Here is a 26,432-nt window from a genome sequence, read left to right as displayed (position 1 = left end):
ATATAATGAATAACTTTAAAGAATTAAACCGGGTACTCAAGGATAAGATGTAGTAATTTACAAAGTGGCAGTCTATATTTATGACTTTGTGTTACTACGAATATTTTATGAAGGGGTTACGTGTATAATAAAGTCTTGGGATATAATTTATTAATAAGGCCTAGAGTGCAATTATATTTATATAGTGGTATTAAATATAATTAATGGTAACTTTGGACTTGTCAAGAGTTGACGGAAAAGCCCAAGGCCCATTGGAGCTAGTGTCTTATTGGTCCCTTTTGGTCCCACTCCAAGCCACACACTAAAGCCCAATTGGAAAGGCCCAATAGGCCAACCCAATTAGATAATCAGTTAGTTATAAAGGGAGAAATATACAGAATTTTTATAAGAAGAGATTAGAAAAGAAAAAGAAACGGTGTGTGAGAGAGTGTGAGACACACTTTCATTCTCCCTTGAAAACTGATTGAGAGACCACACATCTTGGGCGTAAAGTGGAATTGGAGTGAAGATTAAAAGTGTTCCCAAGTGCTTCTAATCTTTGTTTTGAATTTCTCCACACCAAGGTACGCTATCTTGTTCTTAAATTCTGAAATTTACATGGTGCACGTTATCAATCATGAATGAAATAGATCCTAGTTCGTCGCTTCCGCTGTGGGTTTTGTATGAGATGCAAAACCAAATTTTTTCCTTCAGAGTTATCTGGCATTCCTGGACTCTTTGGGCCCTTTGTGTAATTTTGAATTTTCCAAACCCACTGAGGGGTATTTTTGTAACTTCTTAATATTTAGGGGCAATCTGGCAATTTCTGATGTTCCTTGAACCATTGACTATGATTTGAGATTTTCTAGTTTTCTTGCATTTTAAAGATCCACTAGGGGTGTCTTTGTGATTTTTTGTCCTTCAAAAAAAAAAATTTGTGATTATACTACACGTAGTTTAGCAATGTGGCCTAAACTACACGTAGTTTAGCAATATGGCCTATACTACACATAGTTTAGCCACTAGGTGTCTTACTCGCCTCTTCATTTTTCTAATAAATTATTGACTATTTCTTTTGCTTCTTATTCTTTTCATCTTTTTCATTTCTTCATTTCTTCTCTAACTCTCCAAGTCCTTCTCGTTCTGCCTCTCTTATTCCCTCATTCCCTCCTCAAATTTGAAATCTCTCTTTCTCCAAGTTCTCTCCAAGAAATCAATGGCTCCAAAAACTTAAAATGCTTCCTACACCATTTCTGGCAATATCTTCAATCTCACCCATTGGATTGATGCCACAAGGCTGAACGAGTCTTCACCATTACTCTATAGGCCAGGGGAACATCTCTCAGAAAATGCATGGCTCAGATTGGTAAGTTTTCCAAACTTTTCTCATTTTCAAGTTTCGCTCCAATCTTCAATTTTAATATGTTTTTAGACTTGTAAATGCTTAGGTTTTGCTATAGGGAGGGTTTAGATGAAAAATTGATGCCTTTAGAAGGGTAGGAACATTTTTATGATGAGTTTTAATCAAAAGGAGGTCGAAAAAGGAACACGTTCTAATTTCATCCATGCGTGTGCATACTTAGTGTGTGCATGCGCATGCTCGGGGTATGTGTGCATGTACACTATGTATGTGTGTACACTTGTAGTACATGTACACATACTTATACTATGCACACGCATGCTTGGGCCTACAAGCGTAATTTATACCTAGAACACGCTGTATCGCTATATGCTTGGGTCTACGAGCATATTTGAGTTGGGGTAAGTCCAAATCCCTATTCAACTGGCATCGGTCTTTAACAGCCGAAATGAGGGCCTTGGTAGAGGCGGTCGATTTGGGCTACTCATGCGCCTTCTTGTAGAGAGCTCGACCAGCGGTGTGCTGGTCTAGGCACTAGGTAAGAGGTGGTGGGACACTACCCACACTTTTCACATTATTGAGTGGGAGATGACTGACTCCCTACTCCTTCCACTGGATGACCGGTTCAAGATCCCATGGGCCCATCATCAACTTAGAAGGCGAGTCAAGTGTGGAGCTTGGTCTAGACCTATTAGGGCGTGCTTACCCTAGTGAGTGTGTCTGTTACACCGATTTGGAGGTGAACTTCAGGTGATTCTTGAGGACTAAGCTCCGATGGCTGGGGCATTTTATCTTTATGTGGTAGGGTCGTATCTCTTCACCAATCGAGGTCAAACAGTGTCCTTGAGGTGGTTGGCTCTCTTCTGCAACTTTAAGGATGCTTGAAGGGCAAATTGGGGGCATGCTTTCCTTTCCTACTTTTATTCGGTCATGGACACATTGAATTGAAGGACTCTGCACTAGCTAGCGGGGCTTTGGAAGCTCCTTAAGGTTATATTCTCTCTCTTTACTTCTCTTTGAAGTCTTACAAACTGTACTTAATACTCTTGCAAACTGTATTTGTTCCCTATATCTGAATTGCTATTCTGGACTTGCAACTGTATCTTATACTCTTGCAAAATGTATTTATGCTCTGTTTCTTGCAAACTATTCTTAACTAACAAAATAGTAACTTTGTTCTTTTCTTGCAAACTATTCTTAACTTGCAAATTGTATCTGTACTCTGTTTCTTGAAAATTGTTCCTAACTTGCAAACTATATCAACCCTCCCTTCTTTATGCTTACCCCTCTTTTTATGATTGAGGCTGAGTATCAGACTTGGAGAGACGACTTCAACTACACTGATCGCCTTTTAGAGGACTAGGACTATGATGAGTTTAGTGAGGGTCACCTCATGCCTCTTATCGGTGCTACAGTATGTAACTTTTTTCATCATCTCTTTCTTTTCTCTTGTCTTATATGTCATGTCCTATATGTGTTAACATCAATATGTATAGGGTGGTGCCAGTCCAGCTGATGGAAATTCTATTGACTCTCCTCATCTACCTTGGTCGGTCTTTGCTTATGGCTCGGACAAGGTTCCTCTGAAGTTTCCTATGGAGTATAACCCAAATGTCATGGGTTATCCATTCCCTAAGGGGACACAAGCTGTGAGTTTCTTTATCCTTATCCTTTGCATTTTTCCTTCTGCAATTTCTTAGATCATCCTAATATGGTCTCTTTCTCCAAAATATTAGCCTACTGTAGTTGAGCATGAAGACCTAATCTGGCTGGTTGGAAAACTCAAGCTACAGGTGATAGAGTATTGTAGGCAGCTCCATGGTCCTGATGGGTATGCCTGAGGCCTAGATGGTGATGATGATGATGATCCTAAGGTGACGCTGAGGGTCTACCCAAGGAAGAGGCATTATCGGCGATGATCCTACATATAGACAGACAAATAGACACATTTCCAATTTTATTTTATTTTATTTTTCTTTTAGCATTTATTTCCCGCACTTTTATTTTATTTGAGACATTAGGTTGTATTTAAGAACATCTTTATATTTTCTGCTTTATTTTAGAACATGTATGATGCGAACCTCAATCAACACACTTTGAGACCCAACAAATAATATTGAAATATTTTCCTAAGAAAACTAAAATTTAGATTTTGATAGAAACCTTGACCCAATGATTATAATTGAATCGCGAACCAAAGGTATAAAATTTGAATGTCACTAGGAAGAATCCCTGATAAGTTCACAGTTCTTGAAGAACCAAAAGAAGAAGCAAAACCTCATGTTTTTCTGATTTTTATTCCATCATTCCTCTATTACAATGAGTGCATGCTATTTATAAGACATAACTGAAAATAGAAATTATAAAAAACGTACTTTAGAATGGTATATCTTGTCCTTCAAATACAACAAGGAGGCCAAGACTAGAGTGGTTCAGTGACTTTGTAGGATCTTTGGATGCTAGACTCATAGCATATTTGTTACCTTAGGCCCAAGACTTTCTTTTTCAAAAGGCCTTGATTAGGCTTATGATAGCAAATGGGTTATGGTCCCATGAACCTTTCAAGTTAAGATATACTTTTGGGCTTTGAGATAAACCTCTTATATGTGAGATACTTTTTTTCTTTTCATCCCAAAATCTTAGAGAATGCCATAACTTTTAGGTCATACTTCCAATTTTAATCTTTATTTGTCCTTTAGAATTAGGTGATCACAAGATATATGGTTGAACAAACAAGTGATATAAAATTGATACCCTCTTTTGATAGGATTTAGAATCTCTTTATGTGTGGGTAAACTCCTTAAAGCTAAAAGGACAGATTAATAGGTCACTCACAACTAGGTGGGTCATGCTCCAACCTAGGACCTAAATGGACCCCATATGGATTGGTGGGCAAACCTTTAATGTACTCAAAGCCCATCACAGGCAATGACATAGATTATGAGTTAGTGGGATGATCTTTGGAAAGTCTTGGCCCAAATGGAGTCTTCGAATTCCCACTCATCTCCGAGCATGGAAAAATGGACAAAGAATCAAGTGAAAATGTGTGCAAAACCATATTTAGAAAACCCCTTGTTAGATTTAGGAGATGGAACACATTGGCGTGGGTGCAAGCGCTTGCAATAATGTTTCTCATGGGAAATAAGCCTTGGCCGAGTGGACCAAACGAAGGGTCAAGATGGAATCGCCACCTAGATTAATTCTAGGAACCATATGTATAGCATCCTTATGTGAAAGACTAATCTTACTAGAGCATGTGTCCAAAGTTTATGTATGGGAATGAGAAGGTGTTAGACACCCAACACCACTTGAAGATGAGTTTTGATTGTTGATTAGCATTTTTTTTTTCCTTGTTTGTTTTATGAGAAAGTTTGTATACTTCATATTTTATTTTATTTTGTTTTTAATCTAAGTCAAAGAAAGAGAGGAGAAAGATAGTCAAAGAATGAGACAAGAGGTTTGAGTTAACATTACAGTCCGTTTGGACTTTGGGACTGAAATGGTCAGTTTTGAAATATTTTTGGATCTCCTTGGTATTTAGCCCAAACTCTAGGGATAGTTAGTGAAATTTACCTTAATTAATAATTTATGGTAATGTGATTTTAATCTTATATTTTTAGAGAGCTCGCATCAGCCTATGTAAAAATTCATGTTTATTTTAGTATAAAAAATTGCTTTTTCTATTTTACATATTCACTTTCTAAAATACCTCATATCAGAATATCTACTTTACACTACATTTTATTAAAATATTAAATTTTCTTAATTTTTAAAATTTGTTCCTCTTTCTCTATACCCATGTCAACAACCACCATCTACTCTCTTCATCCATCTTCAAAAAACATTAAAGAAAATTATTAATAAAAAAAAAGATTTTTAGTGTAAATTTACATAGTTATAATAGTAAACTTGAAAATTCAAACAATTATACACACTAATGCGGGTCTTTTTTAAGCAAAAATGTCTAAATTTTACCCCAATTATACACCCAATAATGTGAGTGGTTTACATATAATAAGAAAGCAGAGATGATTACAATCTTTAATCTTCATTCCCTCAAATGAGCCAAACCTGCTGTCAAAGTTTTGTACACCCAATATTATATAAAACTAATCTTGTACCTCAATGGTTGGCACATCTTGATATTTTTAATGAAGACATCTAGAAAACTTGAAATGATTTTTAGTGTAAATTTACATAGTTATAATAGTAAACTTGAAAATTCAAACGATTATACACACTAATGCAGGTCTTTTTTAAGCAAAAATGTATAAATTTTACCCCAATTATACGCCCAATAATGTGAGTGCTTTTACATATAATACGAAAGCAGAAATGATCAAAATCTTTAATCTTCATTCCATCAAATGAGCCAAACCTGCTGTCAAAGTTTTGTACACCCAACATTATATAAAACTAAAATCTTGTACCTCAATGGTTGGCACATCTTGACATTTTTAATGAAGACATCTAGAGTTCAAAACTCTCTTTCTTTTTAATTATAATTATCGAATCATCAGAAAAACTAACCAAAATGAGCGGAGAGATGTAAATCTCAGCACCCAGCTCTGTGTAACACCATCATTAAGTAATTAAATATTCAAAAAATTAGTGTCCAGCAAAAAATATGCCCAACTGAGTAACACCCTAATGTACACCTTGTCAGTTGTCACACATGTAGCGCTCCCCCACAGAGTTTATTATGAAAGACAACCTTGGCTAAATTGACTTAATTACTCGGTTTAACAGGGAGATTCCAAATAGCTTCCTTTTTTGAAGATAATCTAAAAACATCGGGACGTTCCCACCAAATTGAGTTACGCCCTAAGTACCAGGATTTCCCCCTATCTGGACAGTGAATTTTCTCAAATTAGCATGGGGAAGATTATATGGATATACATTCTCAAGAAATAAATTATTAAAATGGAACAATAGCTACAAGATGAGAGGAATCCTTTGTGTCATGTCTGCTCTTCTGAAGTACAGTGATAAAATACAACAAGACACTCATCCTATAATCACCACCCATACTTGGCCTGCGTTTCAGCTTTCGTGAGGAAGCCTTTTGCACGCCGCTCTGCAAGTTCCATCTCCTTCTGCTTCATATCATAAAATAAAGAACCAATTTGATGCTTCCTCTTGTGCAGCTTTGTAGGCTTCCCCTTGGTCGAAACAGGCTACAGGAGAAACATAATATGAGGTAAGTATATAAAATGAGAGTACAAATTTAAGAGAATGTGAAAAGGTAATCACACATGAATTCAGAAATTGTCGATTTAATGATCCTATAGGTAAAAGGATTAAGAGTCTACCACAAAAATAAATCTTATAAGGAAAAGGTTTACTAAATCTACTATGAATAAGTTTTCAACAAGAACTTGACACCATGCTTCACGACAAAATTCTAACTCACTAACCAGGGTTTTAATTTTATTTATTTATTTTGTAAAAACCATACTTTGGAGCTCAGTTTTGCTACTACTAAATACAAGTGAAAGGCTTTTCACTATACAGTTCCCAATAATGCTGCTAATATTGCCATCTTGACAACTTCAACCCATTGATAAAGCTAGAGGAACAACTTAACTACAGCTTCAAGTTATTCCACAACTTAACTACAGCTTCAAGTTATTCCACAATTATTTCTCAAAGAAAGCATCACTAAACATTTTGCACCTATGTTGGAAAGTAGAACAAGATTGCAGAAAAATAAAAAAGAAAACATAAAACAGGCTATTGAACCCAGCAGAATGACCAGGGACCAACTCACCTATACAAGGAAATAATCTTCCTCCCCTCCAAAATTCTCCTAACCTTTTCAAAGTTTACCTCAAAATGCAAAAGAAAACAGTTTCCAAAAACTATTCATCTAGATGATTCCATATTCTGATAACATGAAAATAAAAGCTGATTAAAGGAAGCATAACCCAAACTCCAAAGTTCAACAAAATTGCCAGTCAAGAAATAGATAATCCAAAACTCCTAGTATCTTTTGTAAATAGGTCATTGCTTGGAGATGAGGTACTCATTGTCAAGATCTTATCCAACACTATTGACCAAAATGAGTGAGATGTAGGACACATTAGGGATTTGTCTACGTATAGTTGCGGTTTGGTGGGTTTAGGGTTAGGAAAGAAGAAGAATTAGAGAGAAATAAGGGCTGTCCAGGGGCTGTGTGAAAACCTATGAACGAAAACTCTAGAAAAAGAAGATGAAGAAAGAAAGAGAATAGAGAAGGAGAAAGAACCAACAAAGACCAAAGTGCCTATTGCTCAAAACACTCAATTTCATTAATTAACTCAAAACATTGAACATAATATATATAAAGACTCATGCTTGTATTAGTAGTAATAGAGAAGGAGAAAGAACCAACAAAGACCAAAGTGCCTATTGCTCAATACACTCAATTTCATTAATTAACTCAATACATTGAACATATATTAAGGCTCTTGCTTGTATTAATAGTAATAGGACTCCTAGTAATAATAAGACTCATAGTAGTATTAGGACTACTACTTTAACTAGTAAAATAAAACCTAATAAATACTAACTTGCACCCAAAGAAAATAAACCTAAGATACTTAGAATACCCTAGAAGATCCTAGATTCAACTAAATTACCAAAATACCCTTAATTCGCAAGAGTTGCAAAAATTAAAGATTTGCCCCTGAATATAAAATTGACCAAAACTAATAAAATAAAAACTCAAATCATATCATATTATATCATCTATATATAAAACCGAAGTCACTAAAACTTTCACAATTTTCTACGTCAACATAATATTTAAATAAAATTATCATTTTATTTAAATAAAATAATTTTTGTTTAGTCCAAACTTAACAAGGAGTGAAATTCTATCTCTCTAACAAGTCTAACTTAAACTCAAACTCATCATTTTTTTAAAACAAAATTATTTTTGTTTTATCCAAACTTAGAAAGAAGTGGAACTCTATCTCTTAAACTCAAACTCAAACTCAAACTCAAACATTGATATTACTATTACTATTGCTATTATTATTATTACTCTACTTCACTAACGTGATATTTTATGATAGAATGCAAACTTATAGCCATGGATTATTCTTTTCAATGTAACCCAATCTTTTTCTTATATTTTTCTCTTTTTTAGTCATATATATATATATATTTTTTTTTTTTGTTTCAATAATTTCTAAGCCGTGAGTCATTTGATTCTTTAATATTTTTTCATCTTTCAGAAGTTTTAATATCTGAATTTAATTTTAAGTTATTTTTTGCAGTATTTGAAATTGTCTGACAAATTTTTTGTAAGCCATTGCACATTCAAGCAATGACTTCTTCATCAAATGGTAATAAAAATTGAAATCATATAAGAGCAAATCATGTAATGGTGTAGCTTCTTAATTAATTTAAGATTTTAAAAAATTATTTTAGTTTATCTCACAAATAGGTAGGTTCCTGTGCATAGCACAGGTTAGCGACTAGTATACTATATAATAAAAGTTAAGCTTAGAAGCTGTAGTTGTGCCAAGTGGCTTCACCATATTGCAGAATTTTTTTTTTAGATTTTTAGAATTAAAAAAAATGTAATTTTCCTTCTATAATTTTTAAGTTGATAAAAAGCTAAATTTGATTACAATCCAAATTCTTCATCTAATCCGTCTTGTCCTTATTTTTTATGTGTAGTGTATTATAACAAAAAGCAGCAACTTCAAGATTTGATTACAATCCAAATTGCAATAAATTTATAGATTAAATATATATATATTAAGCCCTATGTACTATATCCTACTTGAATCTGGTCATAATTGAAATACTAATCCGCATTAAATACCACTTCCAAAACTAATTAGATAAATTGTGACTACAAAAACTTATAATTAAAATGGGCAAAAAATAAATAAATATTAAGCCCTATGTATATCACTATATCCTACTTGAATATGATCATAATTGAAATACTAATCCCCATCAAATACCACTTCCAAAACTAATTAGATAAAGCATGACTACAAAAACTTCTAATTAAACTGAATTACAAGGACCAACAAAACTAATTTGATAAGACTAAGACACCTAAACAAAAAGGATAATGCACATAAAAAACAAAAGACAAAAAAGGAGAAGATAATTTGATTACAATTGAAACACTATCCGCATCAAATACGTCTTCTAAATATTAATGTTTTAGCTATTCTATATATATATATATATATTTTTTTTTTTCAAACAAAGTCTCTCTTTCAATTAAAAAAAAAAAAAAAAAAATCTCACTCCCTCTCCAAGAAGCGGTTTGACATGGAAGACATCAACACCACTACCACAGGCAAGTATTTTTTTACACTTTACATGCACTTAATTTTTCTTTCAAATAGGTATATTGTTAATTTGGTTGTGTTAATCATTTGCAAGATTAAAACGAAATACCATTATGAATTAACGACTATCAAGATTTGTAAATTCAGCCAAACAAAGAAACACTATTTTTGCAAACAAATCATATAAGTAATTAACAATTGAAGGTAACCAATATGGTCATACATTTATTTTACATAATAAATTTGTATCAATTTGCTTCAATTGGGAACATGTATTTTACAATAAAATTGTTTCCAAGTAAAATTAATCTTCTTGATATTCTTTAGTAAACTAGGATGCTAATGTTGTTGCAACTTTGCAAAGACGTGAAATACCTAGCACAAACCCTGAAGACATACCTAATATCAAGACTAGTCTTCAAAATAAAATTGGATCAATTGATAAAAGGACATTGTACAGGGTCAGTTGTTTGGGAGAGTTATTGCAGCCTTGCAGGTATGATGAAAAACTAAATTTTATCAAATAAAATGCCTTCAAATTTCAAAATGAAAATTTTTGCATGATTACATGTTAATTATAGTAATTATATAAAAATATATTATCACAATTAATAATTTTATTTACAATAATTAATAATTAAAAATACATTGTTTGTTCTATGTACTTTTGTACACTATTGAATTCCTCAAAAGATGATTGCCCCATGCACACATTTTGATTTGGCTTTCACCATCAGTAGAAATTCCAAACAAAGATACAGATCTAGATACATATCAAGCAGTAGCTCAATTCCTGATGCAAGCATGGACCATGTGGCGTAGCAATTAAAAACTCATTATTCATTTCTTTATAATAATTATTTATTTTATAATTGTTTTTCAAATATATATATTATAATATTATGATAAAACCGTGCAACGTATGGGCTTTTACCTAGTTAAAAACTGTTTTAACCCTAAAAGACTCATACTTAGATCATTAAAATGACACGATTTTCACTTCAATTGGACTTCACATGAGAACCTAATAAAATAATTCTGGAATAGGCGAATTTGCAAAGTTTCCATGATTTCATCAGTGACACTTTGGAACCTAGGTTCCAAAGTAATGTAACTGGGAAAGATGCCTCACCCATTACTCGCCAATGCAGTTAAAAAGCAACTCAACAGTGAAATCTCCAGAGTTGTCTATTCAATAATAATAATAATAATAATTATAAAAACTCCAGAGTTGTCTCAACTCTCAACTCATCTTCTCCGATCCCCACCCAAAGACCCCAAACCTTGTTTACCACAAGGTAGCATTCATTTCTATGTTAAATCTGCCTCCCAAACTTTAAGATATCTGTAAAAACAATGTAACCATGCTGCACCATTTATTATTCAACAGACATAATTCTCTCATCCAAGCTTCAACGTTAATGACCACCAAAGTAAAACCATCAAATGAGTACCAGAGTAAAAACACCAAGTAATTTTTGAGAATATGATGAATTCATAAATCTGCCTCCCAAACTTTAAGATATCTGTAAAAGCAATGTAACCATGCTGCTCCATTTATTATTCTACAGACATAATTCTCTCGTCCAAGGTTCAACATTAATGACTACACCAAAGTAAAACCATCAAACGAGTAGCAGAGTAAAACCATCAAGTAATTTTTGAGAACATGATGAATTCATTCTGCACACCACCAGAATACCTTACATGAATGAACATACTTCAACATTTTGTTTTCCAAAGTCATAACCATAAGGGTGGTCCCCAATACAGGCATCCTAATCATTCCTATACATACCTTATTTCCCATCCTATCAAGCCTCTAGAATTATATGCCTACTTTCATTATATACATACCAGGAGACTATTCCAAGGACTTAAATATACTTTTCTTCTGTGTGATATTACTCAAGAAAGGAGTTGTTGAATCTCAGAAACTAGAATATCATTTTGTAAAATTTTTATTGATCTACCATTTTTATACTTTCTGAAAATGATCCTGACCAAGGGATAAGGAAGATGCCAAGGCAACAACTCCCAGGTGGTAATGCATCTTCCATACCCCGATTAGAAAAAGAAAAATTAATAGAATGGCAACACGGGTGGCTGTGTCATGTCTAGCATTAATTGAAGTATCATCTTTTTTGAGGGGTGGAACTCCAACTACTCACTCAAACTTTTAGTACTGAGATTACACTTTGGATTGATGCCTGATTTGTCTCCAAAGCATGACTTTTTCTATTGTTATCTACGTGTTTGTTGGGGCATGTGTATTTACAAGATGGAAAAACAAGATAGTATTTCACCTATTAACAACATTCTTAGAAATTGAATCTTATTCAGCCCATTAGTGGGTTACTTTAACTCCTTGCATGCATTATGTATCTTATTCAGCCCATTGTGGACAGCTGCTCATGATCGGATTCTCACTTTAGATAATCTCATGCTTAGGGGTCGCTTTTTGGCAAATTGGTGTTGTATGTGTTGTGATGGGGAATCAATGGACCACCTTCTTCTTCATTGTCCTGTTACACATAACTTATGGACTTTTATGCTACAGGCTTTTGGTATACATTGGATTATGCCAGGATTGGTGGCGGGATTGTTATCTTGTTGGCATTAGTGGCTTGGGATGCATAATTCGAACATTTGGAATTTGATTCCAAGGTGCCTAATGTGGATTGTTTGGTTGGAACGAAATCGTAGCTCCTTTGAGGACAATGAGAAGACGCTAGATGAGTTAAAGGTTTTACGCCAGTATAGTCTTTTTGAGTGGTCTCATTGTTGAGGTTTTACTGATTATTCTTCTCTCTCTGAGTTTATGTTTTCCCTCAGACTAGTTTCTTGATTACCCTTTTTTTTGCTGTTTGTTTTATCTTTTTTTTCTTGTTCATCATGATGAACAACTTGTACTCTTCCTTATTTACTCATTAATAATAGTTCTCTGATTACCTATAAAAAAAAAGAAAAAAAAAAGATTTCACAATGATAGGATATCAACTAACTGTTTGGTTTATGTATCAAAAAATTCACCATGATAGGACATCAACTAACTATTTGGTTTTAAACCTAACTTTTCTATGCCTAAAAGATCAGCTAAAACCTTTTTTCCAGAAAAGATAATGATATTTGTAATGCATATCTTTGATTTTGAGCACTATATCACCGAAATAATCAATATTAAATGAGCATGAGAATTGAATGCAATCCAATGTCGGGGCAAGGTTTTTTTTATTGGTTAATTAGGCACCCCAGTGGTTCTTAAGCCCATGAAGTCATCCTCCACTTTACATGGGATGGAGGGGCCATTTGAGCTAGGGCATGTTGGCATGAAAATAAATCTTACATAAATTTATAAGGGGCAGAGAGAGAAAAAGAGTACAAGTTTTATGGTTTACGCCTACTAAGTCTCAAATTCTACTAATAACAAATGTATACCATATGGAGGTTACAAAAAAAAAAAGTATACCATATAGGGGTTTATAGTAGAAAGAAAGCCATATTACGGGCTGATACATTCTTATCGTGAATATTATCCTCAATTCGGAAGCTTCGTAATTGGAGTAAATGCATCATCGTTTGCTGGCAAGGTCGATTTGGTCGCCATTGCAATGGAGATATATGGATGGTTGTTCCTCATTGTTTGATGTGGTGTATTTGGAAGGAAAGAAATAGTAGGCGTTTTGAAGACAATGAGTGTCTCAAGCTTCTATTTTTCAGAACCTTATTGGACTGGTTCTCAATGTGGAGAAACCAACCTTTTTTTTTTCTATTTTGGATTTACTTGATTTATGTAATTTTTGTATTTGATATGTTCACCCTTGTATACTTCCTGTGTACTTGGGTGTCTTTCTTTTTAATATCAATAAATCCTTATTACTTATAAAAAAAAAAAAGTTTAATTCAAAGTTGGAATTAAAAGAGAAATAATTTATCAAACTTTTATGCAATCCAGCCCTGAATGGATAAATGATATGATGTGTGTGTGTGTAATAAGTATGTATGGGCTGTTTGACCTCGGGGCAGGTAAGGGAAGATTCAAACTAAGGATCTCAGCTTCATGAGGCGGCCAAATGATATGCTCAATATAATTATAAACCAACATATGGGAAGCAAAATTTTGTTAGGTATGACACACACACAACAGCCAAGCCTTATTCGAAAAATTTGAGGTCAGTTATGGATCCTCAACAGGCTAATACACAAGCACAAATCTCCCCTGAACAATACCAAACATAAAAATATTATCTAAAGATGACCTGACTTTTATTAGCTGCAAAACATCATCACTCCAACCTGACTTGTGGCTAAGCCTATCCATATATTGCCCATGATTGATAACAGATTGAATGATCTCTCTCTCTCTCTCTCGATATATATATGTGCACACACACTCACACACACATATATATTAGGAGCAAGAGCCCAAAGACAACAACTGAGAAATCAATGTTTACACATCAATGTACAAGCTTACACGTCTAAAGGCCTAATTTCAGCAAGATGCATTGAGCTTAAGTGACCCCTACCAAGAAAAGAAGATGGAAGAAATATAAAGAGGACAATGATGTGAGTTTTGGTTTCAAGATTTTCTTTTTTTTAATAGGTGATCAGAGAACTATTATTAATGAAAAAATAAAGAAGGGTACAAGTTATTCATGATGATGAACAACAAGAAAAAGATAAAACGAACAGCAGAAAGAGGGTAATCAAGAAACCTTTAACTCATCCCTTCTCATTGTCCTCTCATTGTTCTCAAAGGAGCGACAATTTCGTTCCAACCAAATAATCCACATTAAGCACCCTGGAATCAAATTCCAAATGTTCAAATTATACTTCCCAAGCCATCGATGTCAACAAGATAACAATTCCGCAACCGATCCTGGCATAACCCAATGTATACCAAAAGCTTGAAGCATAAAAGTCCATAAGGTATGTGTAACAGGACAATGAAGATGGTGGTCCACCGATTCCCCATCACAACACATACAACATTGATTGCCAAAGGGCGACCCCTAAGCATGAGATTATCCAAAGTGAGAATCCAATCATGAGCAGCTGTCTACAAAAAGAAAGCCACTTGCTTAGGAACTTTTGGTTTCCAAACACCCTTCCAAGGAAACAAAGAATTCGGAGTACCCCAAATTGCATGGTAGTAAGACTGGGTGTCAAACTTACCATCACCTTTGAGTCGCCAACAAAGAGTATCTCTCCTATCACCCTGAGGAATACGAGTTTGGATAATCTGAAGTAGAGAATAAGATGCATCTAGCTCCCAATCTTCAAAAGCTACAAGCATCCTTGGCAGCTGAACAAACATAGAGCTCAAAATAGAGATCTTTTAGGATATTATCACCAATTCACCTATCATGCCAGAAGCGAATACGGGTGCCTTCACCCACTACAAAAGACAAATGCTTAGAAAAGCTCTCCCACCCTTCATGAATGCTTCTCCAAAAGCCATATCCATGAGTCCTCTTGCAAACTTTCGTACTCCACCCCCCTTGACCCTCACCATATTTTGTGGAGATAACTCCCAGCCAAAGATGGGTAACTTCATGACCATACCTCCACAGCTACTTCCCTAATAAAACTTGATTAAATGACACCACACTTCTTATCCCCAAACCACCCAATTCGATGGGCAAACACACTTTTTTCCCAAGCCACCAAAGGATATTTGAAACTCCCCTCAGAAGACCCCCAGAGAAAATTCCTTTGAATACTTTCTAATTTAGCAGCCACAATTTTAGGAATGGTAAAAAGTGATTAAAAGTACGTTGAAAGACTTGAGAGAGAGTACTATTTAGTAACGTGAGCCTACCACCCTAAGATAAATAGAGATACTTCCACCCCGATAGTTTCTTCTCCATTTTCTCTAAAATAAAATTCCAAATTGAAGTTGTCTTAAAAGAAGTTCCTAACGGCATCCTCAAATATTTCATAGGCAAACTGCCCAATCTACAATGAAGAATATTAGCCAGTGCATCTAGATTATTCACTTCCCCAACAGGGACAATCTCACTTTTCCCAACATTGACCTTCAAACTCGTAAAAGCCTGAAAACAAGACAATGCCAACCTTATGGACAACATCTATCCTGTAAAAGCCTGAAAACAAGACAATGCCAACCTTATGGACAACATCTGTTCCCTAGAAGCATCACAAAATAAGATAGTGTAACCGGCAAACAACAAATGGGAAATATGCACAACGACAGAATTCACTGCTCCCACATGAAAACCCCGAAAAAGATTACTCTCCTCTGTCTTCCTCAAAAGTTTGCTTAAAACCTCCGTTATCAAGAGAAACAAAAGCGGGGATAATGGGTCTCCTTGTCTCAGCCCATGAGAGCTTCCGAAAAAACCTTCAAGGGATCCATTTACCAGGACTAAAAAACGGTCAAAAGTAACACAAGCCTTAATCCACCCCATCCATTTCAACCCAAAACCCATCCGGCCCAACAGATAAAACAAGGCCTCCTAGTTTACATGATCGTATGCTTTTTCAATATCAAGCTTGCAAACCACACTTGGTAACCGGCTCTTCAACCTACTATCTAGGCATTCATTTGCAATGAGCACTGAATCCAGAATTTTCCTTCCGCCAACAAATGAATTTTGAGTCTCAGAGATGAGATTATCCAAAACCGCCCTCAACCTGTTAGTCAACACCTTGGACAGCAGCTTGTACACACTACCCACCAAACTAATAGGACGAAAGTCCTTAATGTTAACGGCATTACACTTCTTAGGAATTAAAGTGAGAAACGAAGCATTCATAGACCGTTCAAATGCGGAGTGCCGATAAAAATAATCAAAAAAATCCATGACATCCTCTTCCACAACACTCCAACATTTGTGAAAAAAAGCCATGGTAAAACCATCAGGACTAGGGCTTTATCACCCTCCATCTCCCTCAAGATCTGGATGACTTCCTCTGTGAACTCCTTCTCTAAGGACAACCTATCATCCTGTTCAATACATGCAAAATCTAACCCATCCATAATAATTCGCCCCACCTCAGTTTCCTCATACAACCCTTTATAGAAGAAAACTAACTAAGAGCGCACATCAAACTAATCCTCATAAAGAACACCATCCACCTCAATCCTCTTAATTTGATTAACATTTCTATGTGAGTTTGCTAATCTATGAAAGAAACAAGTATTATCATCTCTCTCCTTCACATACAAGGCTCAAGATTTTGTCTCTAGGAAATCTCCTCAAGAGAAGCCAATTGTTCTGTCTCTTTTGAGTTGAATACGACGAATCTGTTCATCATTTGATAGACCCACCAACTCCTCTCTAGCATCTAAACCCATCAATTCAATCAGCAAATTCTTCTTTCTAAAAGGCAAATCACCAAACTCCTCCCTGGTCCACTTTTTTAAATCTACTTTCAGAGCTTTTAATTTTTGTGCCAAAATAAATCTTGGAGAGCCCGCAAAACTATACCCATTCCACTATTGCTGAAGTCTATCAACAAAACCCTCAACTTTCAACCACATATTTTCAAATTTAAAGGCACTTCGACCATGTTGAACAACACCAACTTCCAACAAAAGCGGGTAGTTGTCTGAAATAACACAAGGACGCACCTGTTGGGATACATTCTCAAAATGTTCCTCCCAGTCTAGAGAAACCAAAGCCCTGTCAATTCTTGACATAGAGGGGAGACCTGAATCTCTAAACCAAGTGAAGGAAGCCCCCTCTAAAGGTAAATCAACTAAAGAATTACTCTCTATAAAATCCGAGAATGCAAACATAGCAGGGCTAAAAGACTCACAGCCAAGCCTCTCACTTGGGTACCTGATAACATTGAAATCACCTACTAAGCACCATGCCATGGGCCACTTGGCACGCACCTGTGATAACTCCCTCAAAATAGACCGTTGTCCATCGTCATTAGGGCCATACACACCTGTACAAGCCCAAACAAAGTCATCCACCACTCCTCTCAATAAGACACTGACAAAAAATTGTCCAACAATTACATCCAACTCTCCAAAAATCCTTTTATCCCAAATCAGCAAGACCCCTCCCAAAGTTTGCATAGCATCCAAAACAGCTCAATCAATGAAAGGACTACCCCATAAACTCTGAACAAAAGCAACGTCAATAGAAGATACTTTCATTTCTTGAAAACATACAATATCACACTTCCATTCTTTTAGAAGATTCTTACAAGCCTCTCTCTTCCGGAGATTGTTAAGCCACCTTACATTCCAAGAAATTAGTCGTAGAGTCATTTAAAACCACCAACAACCCCCATAGCAGTTGAAGAAGCTCTGCTACTCCTAGAAGAGACACCATCATAATTAACATTAGAACTAAGCCCCTTAAGCTCCCTGCAACCTAGTGACCCTGAGTTTGCAGGCCGCTTAGGCATCCCATCATCAATCACCTTGAGACATTCCTGTTCCAGAAGGCAAAAGAAAGCAAAACATTGAGCTTCGTGTTTCACAATAGGGAAACCCATCATATTACAAAATTTTTTCATCAACTGGGACACCCAATGAAGGTGGCCCAGACTCTATCACTTGAGTTCCCTCTACTAAATCTTGAACCAGCAACAACTCTTTGAGTTCATTGGATTCCCACCGAGACAGAAGGTCACACTTTAACAAAATTGTCTCTCTCCACTGCCACAACCACGGTCATCCACCCCAATGGTCTCCCATGGTAAAAGGTAAAGCCCAGAATCTGTCTAAAATTCCACAATAGAATCTACTGACCTCTGCTGCGTCGTATCATCATGGTGACTACTCCTCTGTTCTTCTTCATGATCTTCTCCTTCCCCAAACTCAACTTCCACCCCATTACCCAAGTCTGAGAGAGGAGAAAATTGATTTTGAACCACCCATGTATGCCGACAAAGGATCAGCGACACATCTTTCAAAATCGGAGACTTAATCGCCGTCGTCGCCGAGCTAACCACCATATCACCGACGAACCCAGAGTCTCAATTACCTATTCCATGAGTTACCTTGGCATCGGAGCTCGTGACCATAGACAAAATAGCCTTGACAAAATCAAGATTATCTGCAGTAGAGCTACACCTTGACGCCGAGTCATTTTCGATCTCTAGATCACCAAATACTCTCATCGGCATCATCCCATCACTACTTCAACTCTCACCCACTTGTCTCTCTAATGAGGACAGGCCCTGAGACTCACTCTCACCCAGCTGATTCTCTATCGGCTTCAGAACCTGAGATCCCAGCACATACAAAGGTTGGGCTACGGGCTGGACTAAGGGTTGGACTAAAGGCCCTTTGCCTTTAGGGTCTTTCGGAGCCAACGTGTGGGCCTTGTCAAGCCCAGCAGAAATAGTCCTATTAAAAATAGGAGGAATGGGCACCTGGGTTTCCACATTTAAAGGCCCATACTTAATGACTTCATTGGGCTTTAGTCTAAAGCACTTTCTCTTCCCATCTTCAGATTTAGAAATTCTCAAAGCCACATTCTCAATAGTCAACTTAAAAATAAATGCACGTGTGGGTCTGCCATTAAAACAATTTTTGGTAGAATCACCAAGAATCACGTTTTTACCCAATTTACCTCCCAAAATTTCAAAATTCCTAAACTTTTTTGCTAGTTCCCATAATTATTCACAGCTTGCCTATTCCGACCACCATTGGCTGGCAGGAAAACACCGCTCTCACCTCCATTACCCGGCCTTGATTTGTCACCGGAAAAGAAGAGGCCTAACTCTTTGTGAAACAAAGACCATCCAGAATGGTTAGTGCTTGTTGGTATTATAACACACCCTCGACGAGCCCCACCATAGTAATCAGCTATGGCCACAAAAATGTCAGCCTTATTCGATCTCCCACAAAATTCCAACAACTTATTATTTTCTCGGAAACATTTACAAAGAGAAACTTTACCCGAAACCCAATCACGAATATTAGCAAAACTAGAAAGGATCCACTCAAAACCTTTACGCCCTACCAAATATTGTGCTTGACATGCCGTGTGCTCTTGTGAATAGCATACAAATTAGGCCGCCCACCATTGAAAGAAAACGAGAAAACTTTGCATCAATACAAAAAGAAACTTTTCTACCCCCATGATCCAATAAAGGTAAAGAGGTATTAAGGTGTGAAACTGGTTTGGTACCAGTTTTAGATAGTGAGATATTGGGTAACAATGGAGGTGTAGGCACAGAAGGTTTTTAGGCAATGTAGATGGTTGTATAGGGTGTGACGGTGGGATTGAGCTGGGGGGATTTCTGTAAAGGGGTGACAAAAGGTGTATGATGGTAATCCAAAAGGTGGGAATTGAGCTGGGAACAAAAAAGGATAGGGAGAGAGAGAAGGAAATGTGGGACTGCCAGTGGTAGCAGGGGGAAGAGAGAGGGAGTTGGGGACAGTTGGGGGTGAGGGTGGAGGAGGGAGAGACATCACCTTAGCCATCAAGATTTTCTTCCTCCAATTTTCTTTCCCTTCTACTTCTCCCTCTCCCTCTCCTTCCTCCTCTAACTTCCACCCATTACCTCGCTGTCTCTAATTAGTTGTTTCCCAAGAAAGAGGAAAGCATACGGTAGCACACATTGTAGACACTTGAGAAAAAGTAGTTTCATAGGAAGAGCACATTAAATCTACCATCAATCCTATGTCTACTACTGGTTTCCAAGACTTGTCTAAGAAATTTTAATAGTTTCCACCTTGTAAGCAGGTGTCAACTGTGAACCTTTCTTTCATGAACTTCCTTCCTCAAGATATTACCACTAACGGTTTGCTCCACAATTAAACATGCAAATTTCAATAGCCTATATGATCCACACCTACCAAACATTAAAGCCTGCATTTGAATCTTAAATCTCCTCACTCCCCCCTCCTTCCCCCCACACCAACCCCACCAAACCAAAAAAAGATCCTCTTTTACAAGTGGATCATAAACAAGTCTCCTCATACAGCTGGAGCTCCTCCAAAACTAAATCCTTGAATCTAACTCATGTTTAATGCAATTTGGTTGCCCAATATTAGAAAATACAAAGAGGAAAGGGTTGTGCCAATAGTTCAATGGGCCTTTTTTGGTTTTACTTGAGTTTACTTATTTCATTTGGGCTTAATAGTAAAGCCCAAGGAGTGCAAGTCCTTATTAGTATTTTATTTTTAAATAAAGTCCTATTTCAACTAGGAATGTGTATAAGTCTTCTATTTAAAGAGTTGTAATGCTTTCTAATGGAATTAATAATATATTTTCAGAATTTAAGAGATATGAAGCTTTTGTTTATAGTTTGCGTGATGCAACCCTCTCCAAGGTGATGCCAAGGAACCCTTGGGGGATGTTTGGTTTGCCATGATGTTATATTACATCATAATATTACATTATTGTAATCTAATTAATGTAATTTTAATACAAGAATAGAACAGTATATTGTTTAGGAAGGTGATGAGATTAAGGTGATGTGATATATTTTGTAATTTCAGATAATGGTAATGTTAGAAAAAAATCAAATAAATCATAAATCTTAATGTCACATCATCGTAAATGAAGGGCACATCACAGCGAACCAAACGCCCCCTAGGTGTGATGTTTAGGAAGTCTAGGTGTGATACTTAGAATGTTATTTCTTCTTTAATTTTACTGTTCACAGATTATTGTTCACAGCACTGGAACAACGGCCTAAATTCTGATTTTTCTCCTTTGTTTCATCCCCAAACCTTACCAATCCTTGTCCCCTTTGAAAATCCTATAATCCCTACTATTTTCCCGCCTTTTCCTCACCAAAACCTAAACCATTTAGCCCAATGGGGTCTTTACCCATTTAACCTAAATTTTTAATTGAATTGGATCAAGACTTACCCAAATTAAGTGGATCATGGGTGAGTTAATGGATATGGGTAAAAATTGCCATCCCTAGTTGTGCCAAGGGCCTTGTAACTCAACCAGCACCTCTTGGTCTTTCCAACAAAGACATCCAAAGTTCAAATCCCCCACCCCCAACTATCAATGTATACAAAAATAAATTATGCTAGGTTTCTCTATTTTATTTTTTATTTTTTATTTTTTTAATGAAGCTTGCTTGGCCACTAAAAGGATTTCATATAAAATTAACATAAATGATATAACACACCACTAAGCAACTAAGTTATATACAATGTTAGCAACAAATATTATATTTGATGAATTAAGTTTAAAATTCAAAGACTTTTGTCTATTTATTTAATATAAAATCACTAAAAAAAGAAAAGAAAAAACCATCACGACGTCACCATTGTATGCCAATACCATAAATAGATACTTCCTTCAAACTAATTACCAATCGCTTTTTTTCTTTTCTTTTTTGAATATAAAATTAAACTGTCAAAATTTTCTTACTCCGAACATTAATAAGAGTGGCATGCCTATACAACTCAATTGTTCCACCAAAATTAAAATAAATAAATAAAGTTGCAATTGAGTTATAATCTCAAATGCATAAAAATTCCTTCCACAAGGAATAATGATTAAGAAAACAATTTTTGTAAGATGATTATTGATAAAACAGCTGCACCTCTTGCCACAAATCCCAATTAATTAAGCAGAAAATTTAAAGAGCGCTATGCAATTAAAAATGAAGAATGAAGCAGTTGGAAATTACTACCTGGTAAGAAGGCCCAAAAGCAATTCCAGTTAGCTTGGCCTGATCCTCTCTCGGCCGATTCTTCATCAACTCATCCTGCTTGACCTCAACTATTTCTTCTGTAGGAATCTCTTTTCTCCCTCTCTTCCCCAGCACAGTAACCGCACTTTGTGAGGGCGAGGGCGAGGTCCCCGACACAGTATCACCCCAATTACTCCCATAAATAGCATCATAACTCAAACTCTCACCACTACTACTAACATATTGTGATTGATCATCCATATTGACATTGAGATTGTGATTGTGATTGTGATGACTACCCAATTCGTAATTTGCATAACAGGATTCGGCAGGGGGCCGGGTGGCCTCAATGGTGGCTCGACGGCTCGAAAGAACGCCCAAAGTGATGGAGTTCTTGGGTGCCGGAATGCTGGACAAGAACGACTTCACAGACGGGGCTTCAGCGGCAGCCAAAGACTCGGATTCCTTTGGCCGATTTCTTTCCTTTTCTTCGTCTTCGTCTTCGTCGTCATCATCCTCAACCTCATGGTGGGTTGATTTTATGGGAGGGCGGAATTGGACAACCCTTTTGGGTTGATGTTGGTGTTGGTTGGGATTTGGATTTGGATTTGGATTTGGGTTTGGGTTTAGGGATTTGGATTTGGGTTGGGGGAGGGATAGAAAGAGACCGGAAGATTTAGGTTTAGGGAGAGAAAGGAAAGGAGATGATTTCGATTCTTCTTCTTCTTCTTCTTCTGAAGAGCCGTAGCTAGCTAGCAAAGAGTCCATAGCGAAAGGGAGATCTTCTGTTTAAAAATTAAGAAACTAACAATCTTCTGTTTGCTATATTTTTGGTTTTCGGGGGAGAAGTGAGGTGCTGGTAGTTGTGGTCAACACTCAACACTCATCGCCAGATCTCTCTTATTACAAATACTCCCGTTTTGCTTCTTTTCTTTTCTTTTTTCTTTTTCTTTTTAATTTTTTTTTAAATCTCTTCCGTCTGTTAAATGATCCCTAGACCAAACCTAACCAGACAAGTCCAGTCTGGGCCTAATTGGTCATGGTCAGTCCAATCCGAATTTCAGAATTGGGCCTACACTGTTTAGCTTCCAAATTTTGGGCTTTTGCAATTAATTGTTGGATTGTTTTTCCATTCAATTTGGGCTCTTTTAAATTATCACTAATTAATATACTAGCCTCGTCACATGTGCTCTTGCAATGATGCTTTTTTTTTTAGTTTAATATAATTTTTCAATTTGAATTTATCTATTGTTAGTGAGATTACACAGGTTGAGATTTGTAAGAAATTAAAATTTAGGATTTGAAATCTAGAAAGCACGGACGTGGCTGGGAGGGTGTCGCACCCGAGTCCGACGCGGTTGCCCGCGCGTCTGAGTTTTTTTTTTTCATGGATTCGCGCCGACTCAGCTTGATTCGCCCCGATTCGCCCCCGAACTGGGCAGATTCGGCCAAAATCGGGCCGTATCAGCCGTATTGGGTCGTATCGGCCGGCGACCGAAACGGCCGAAACATACTGAAACAGGCCGAAATCGGCTTTGAATGAGGCCCAAACACCCTAAATCTGTCCTTCCTCAATTTATGTTGAATATTTGTTGCTTCTTTTTGTGTTTTCATTTTGGTTTTGTGTTTTGTTTTGTGTTTCTTGCCTTCTTCTTTCTTTGTTTTGTGAATCAAGGCATAGTAATATGTTTTTTAAGAATATTTTAATTGTAAAAATATATAGAAAATATAAATAAAAATATTTTTAATAATTTTTTAATTGCCGAGTCCCGCCGCACCCACACCCACCTTTTTCAAAAATTGCCGAGTTCCGCACCCACACTCGCACCCGCACCCAAGTCCCAAAACGCACCCGTGCTTCATAGTTTGAAATTGAGTAAATTGTTGGGTTTAGTGTGTGTTAGTTTTTAGGGAAAAAAATGTATTAAACGCATGTAAGATATATTTAAATGGAGAGTCTGCTGATTTTTAGGAAAAAAAGTTTCTTTTGTAGTTTTTTTTTTTTTTGAATTACAATTTTAACCCTATTTTTTATTTTTTAAGAATAAGAATTATCTAATTAGATTAGGGGTATTTTTGATATTTTTTGAAACCATACCTAACTGTCTGAAATCTCTTAATAGTAGTATAGAATATATATATATATATATATTTATATATCTTTTGTCTTGTCTTGTCTTGGTATCTTTACATAGAGGGGGTTGAAGTTTTTTCTTTCTGGTTCTAGGATAAAGGACATAATAATCAAATTTTCTAGAGAGTTCTCCAAGGAGATCTACTTTAGGATCACCTGCTTCATATCTCTCTTTCAACTTTTGCTGGGGCAATTTTTTCTTTCTTCTTCTTGGTTGATCAACACCATCAATTGCTCATTCTTTGCATTTTTCACAATCACAAATATCCCATCATATGTGGCCAGAAGGTGATTTTCCTTCATAACAAGGTTTCCCATTCTCATGGAATGCTTTGATTACTAGGCCTTTTTCACCAACATATGATACGAGCTGCAACATTGCCATTTGGGTTGGAAAGACTGGTACATCTTTCTTTTCTAGTGGACCCATCTTGGCTCTAATACCAAATGTGAGAGAACACAAAGAGAACACATAGATAAACGTAAGTAATCTATAAGAAATTCAAAGGGGGTGTAAGACTACAACACAAAAATATAAAAATATTACAGGAAAACATAAAGAAGAGTGGAAGATTACATAAGATTGGTTGATATTATTAGATTGAACAAGGTTTTTTACATAATGAGGAGGAAGGGATTCAGAAACTCTAAGGCTCTGTTCCGCCTTCCTTCATATACTGACTTGCTATTTATAGACCACGAAACATATAGCTGTTACGGAGGGCCATAATAGCTTTTGGCAAATTCGGTTTAGAATGATAAAAGTTTCTAACAGCTTCTAATAAAGATGATAGCTCTTTTTTTTTTTTTAAGTGTTGAACACGATTAGTTCCATCCATCTATTCCTTAGTACCATTCAACATCAAGATCCGTATCTAGGTCATTGTTGTCATAATAAGGCTCATTGATTGCAAAGTCGTGGTCTACCAGAAGCGTATTGGGTAGCTCCCAATAGTCAACATGTGGCACTTGGTGATTATAAACTTCTAGAGTACTTGGACTTGGTTCATGCAGATTTTCAATTCCTATGTTGAGGGTTTCTGTCCACCTGAGTGCTTTATGGTAACATGACCAAGATGGGTCCACATGCATACGGAGGGAGTTATTTGGATTAATGAGCCAATGGACTTCTGGCGGGTGGAAGATTCCTTCTACTTGGACATCATTTTTGAATTAAGCTTGACAATCATGGATCCTACATTGATTATGTGTCCAAATCTTGGATGAGCAATAGTAGTATATTGTTTCCAATTTCCATTATGAGCATCATTTCTTAGAATTTCAATCCAGAATTTTTCAAAATATTTATTATTATTAGGGAAAAGGAGCTTGTAAAATCCTGATTCAAAATGAAGGCACATGTAGTACTCATTAATCAAATACCACATGTAAAGGTAATGGAACACAGTCCAGTTGGATATCTAAGAGGCAAAAGGTGTTTTCCATGGCTAGTCTAAGTCAGCGTAAATGGCAAGAAAATGCTTGTAATGCTGTTTAAGGTAATCATGGAGGACTCTGATAATCTTTTTACATATGGCTTCAAGGGTCAGGGTTTTTATATGGTCTTTTATATCTAAAGGAAGGCTTTCTATCATGTCAGTTATATTAATAAGACATGGATTTGAGGATGAGGACGGGTTTGTAATAGGGTAAACATACAAGGGTGAAGAAATGACTGTGGTATTAATGGTTGGGGGCTTTCTAGAAAGATAGTCAGTGATGAAATTGTCTCTTCCTTTAATATGTTTGACTTGAAAAGACTACTATGAAAATCAATTTGACAATCTGAGCAACTGGGGATGAGGGAGCATTTTCCTTTTGAACTGAAGCATTTTGGGAAGGAGGACATGTCCATTTCTACCAAGAATTTATGCCCAAGGAGATGAAATTGGAACTTTTCAATTCCATGTTTCACTGCAAGTATTTCTTTGAACAAGGAATGGTAATGAAGTTCCAAGGTCCTAAATGTGTCACTTTTATATCCTCAAATGTTTCTTTTTCCATCATTTTCTTCAAAAGGGTTGCTGCCTAGTATTCATCATTTGCATTTGTCTGTAGGATT

The 26,432-nt window shown here is 36.2% G+C and overlaps 1 protein-coding gene across 1 annotated transcript; it reads right to left on the bottom strand.

The window, feature by feature from the left end:
- Positions 1-6,035: 6,035 nt before the first annotated feature.
- LOC142621866 (uncharacterized) lies at positions 6,036-23,169 on the bottom strand. Its single transcript, XM_075795234.1, has 2 exons — positions 22,237-23,169; positions 6,036-6,516 (listed from the first exon to the last, which is right to left on the bottom strand). Exons 1-2 carry the CDS (start codon positions 23,002-23,004, stop codon positions 6,358-6,360), a joined length of 927 nt encoding a protein of 308 aa, XP_075651349.1. The 5' UTR covers positions 23,005-23,169; the 3' UTR covers positions 6,036-6,357.
- Between the last annotated feature and the right edge of the window lie 3,263 nt (positions 23,170-26,432).

Source organism: Castanea sativa, chromosome 1 (genome assembly GCF_040712315.1).
Source record: "Castanea sativa cultivar Marrone di Chiusa Pesio chromosome 1, ASM4071231v1".
NCBI classification, from domain to species: Eukaryota; Viridiplantae; Streptophyta; class Magnoliopsida; order Fagales; family Fagaceae; genus Castanea; species Castanea sativa.
The sequence above is the reverse complement of the archived record's forward strand: the minus strand, read 5'-3'. Positions and strand labels throughout refer to the sequence as shown.

Coding starts and splice junctions, on each gene's coding strand:
- LOC142621866 (XM_075795234.1), bottom strand. CDS start 23,004: ATGGACTCTTTGCTAGCTAGCTACGGCTCTTCAGAAGAAGAAGAAGAA. Junction 6,517..22,236: donor CTTTTGGGCCTTCTTACCAG/GTAGTAATTTCC, acceptor TTTCTCCTGTAG/CCTGTTTCGACCAAGGGGAA.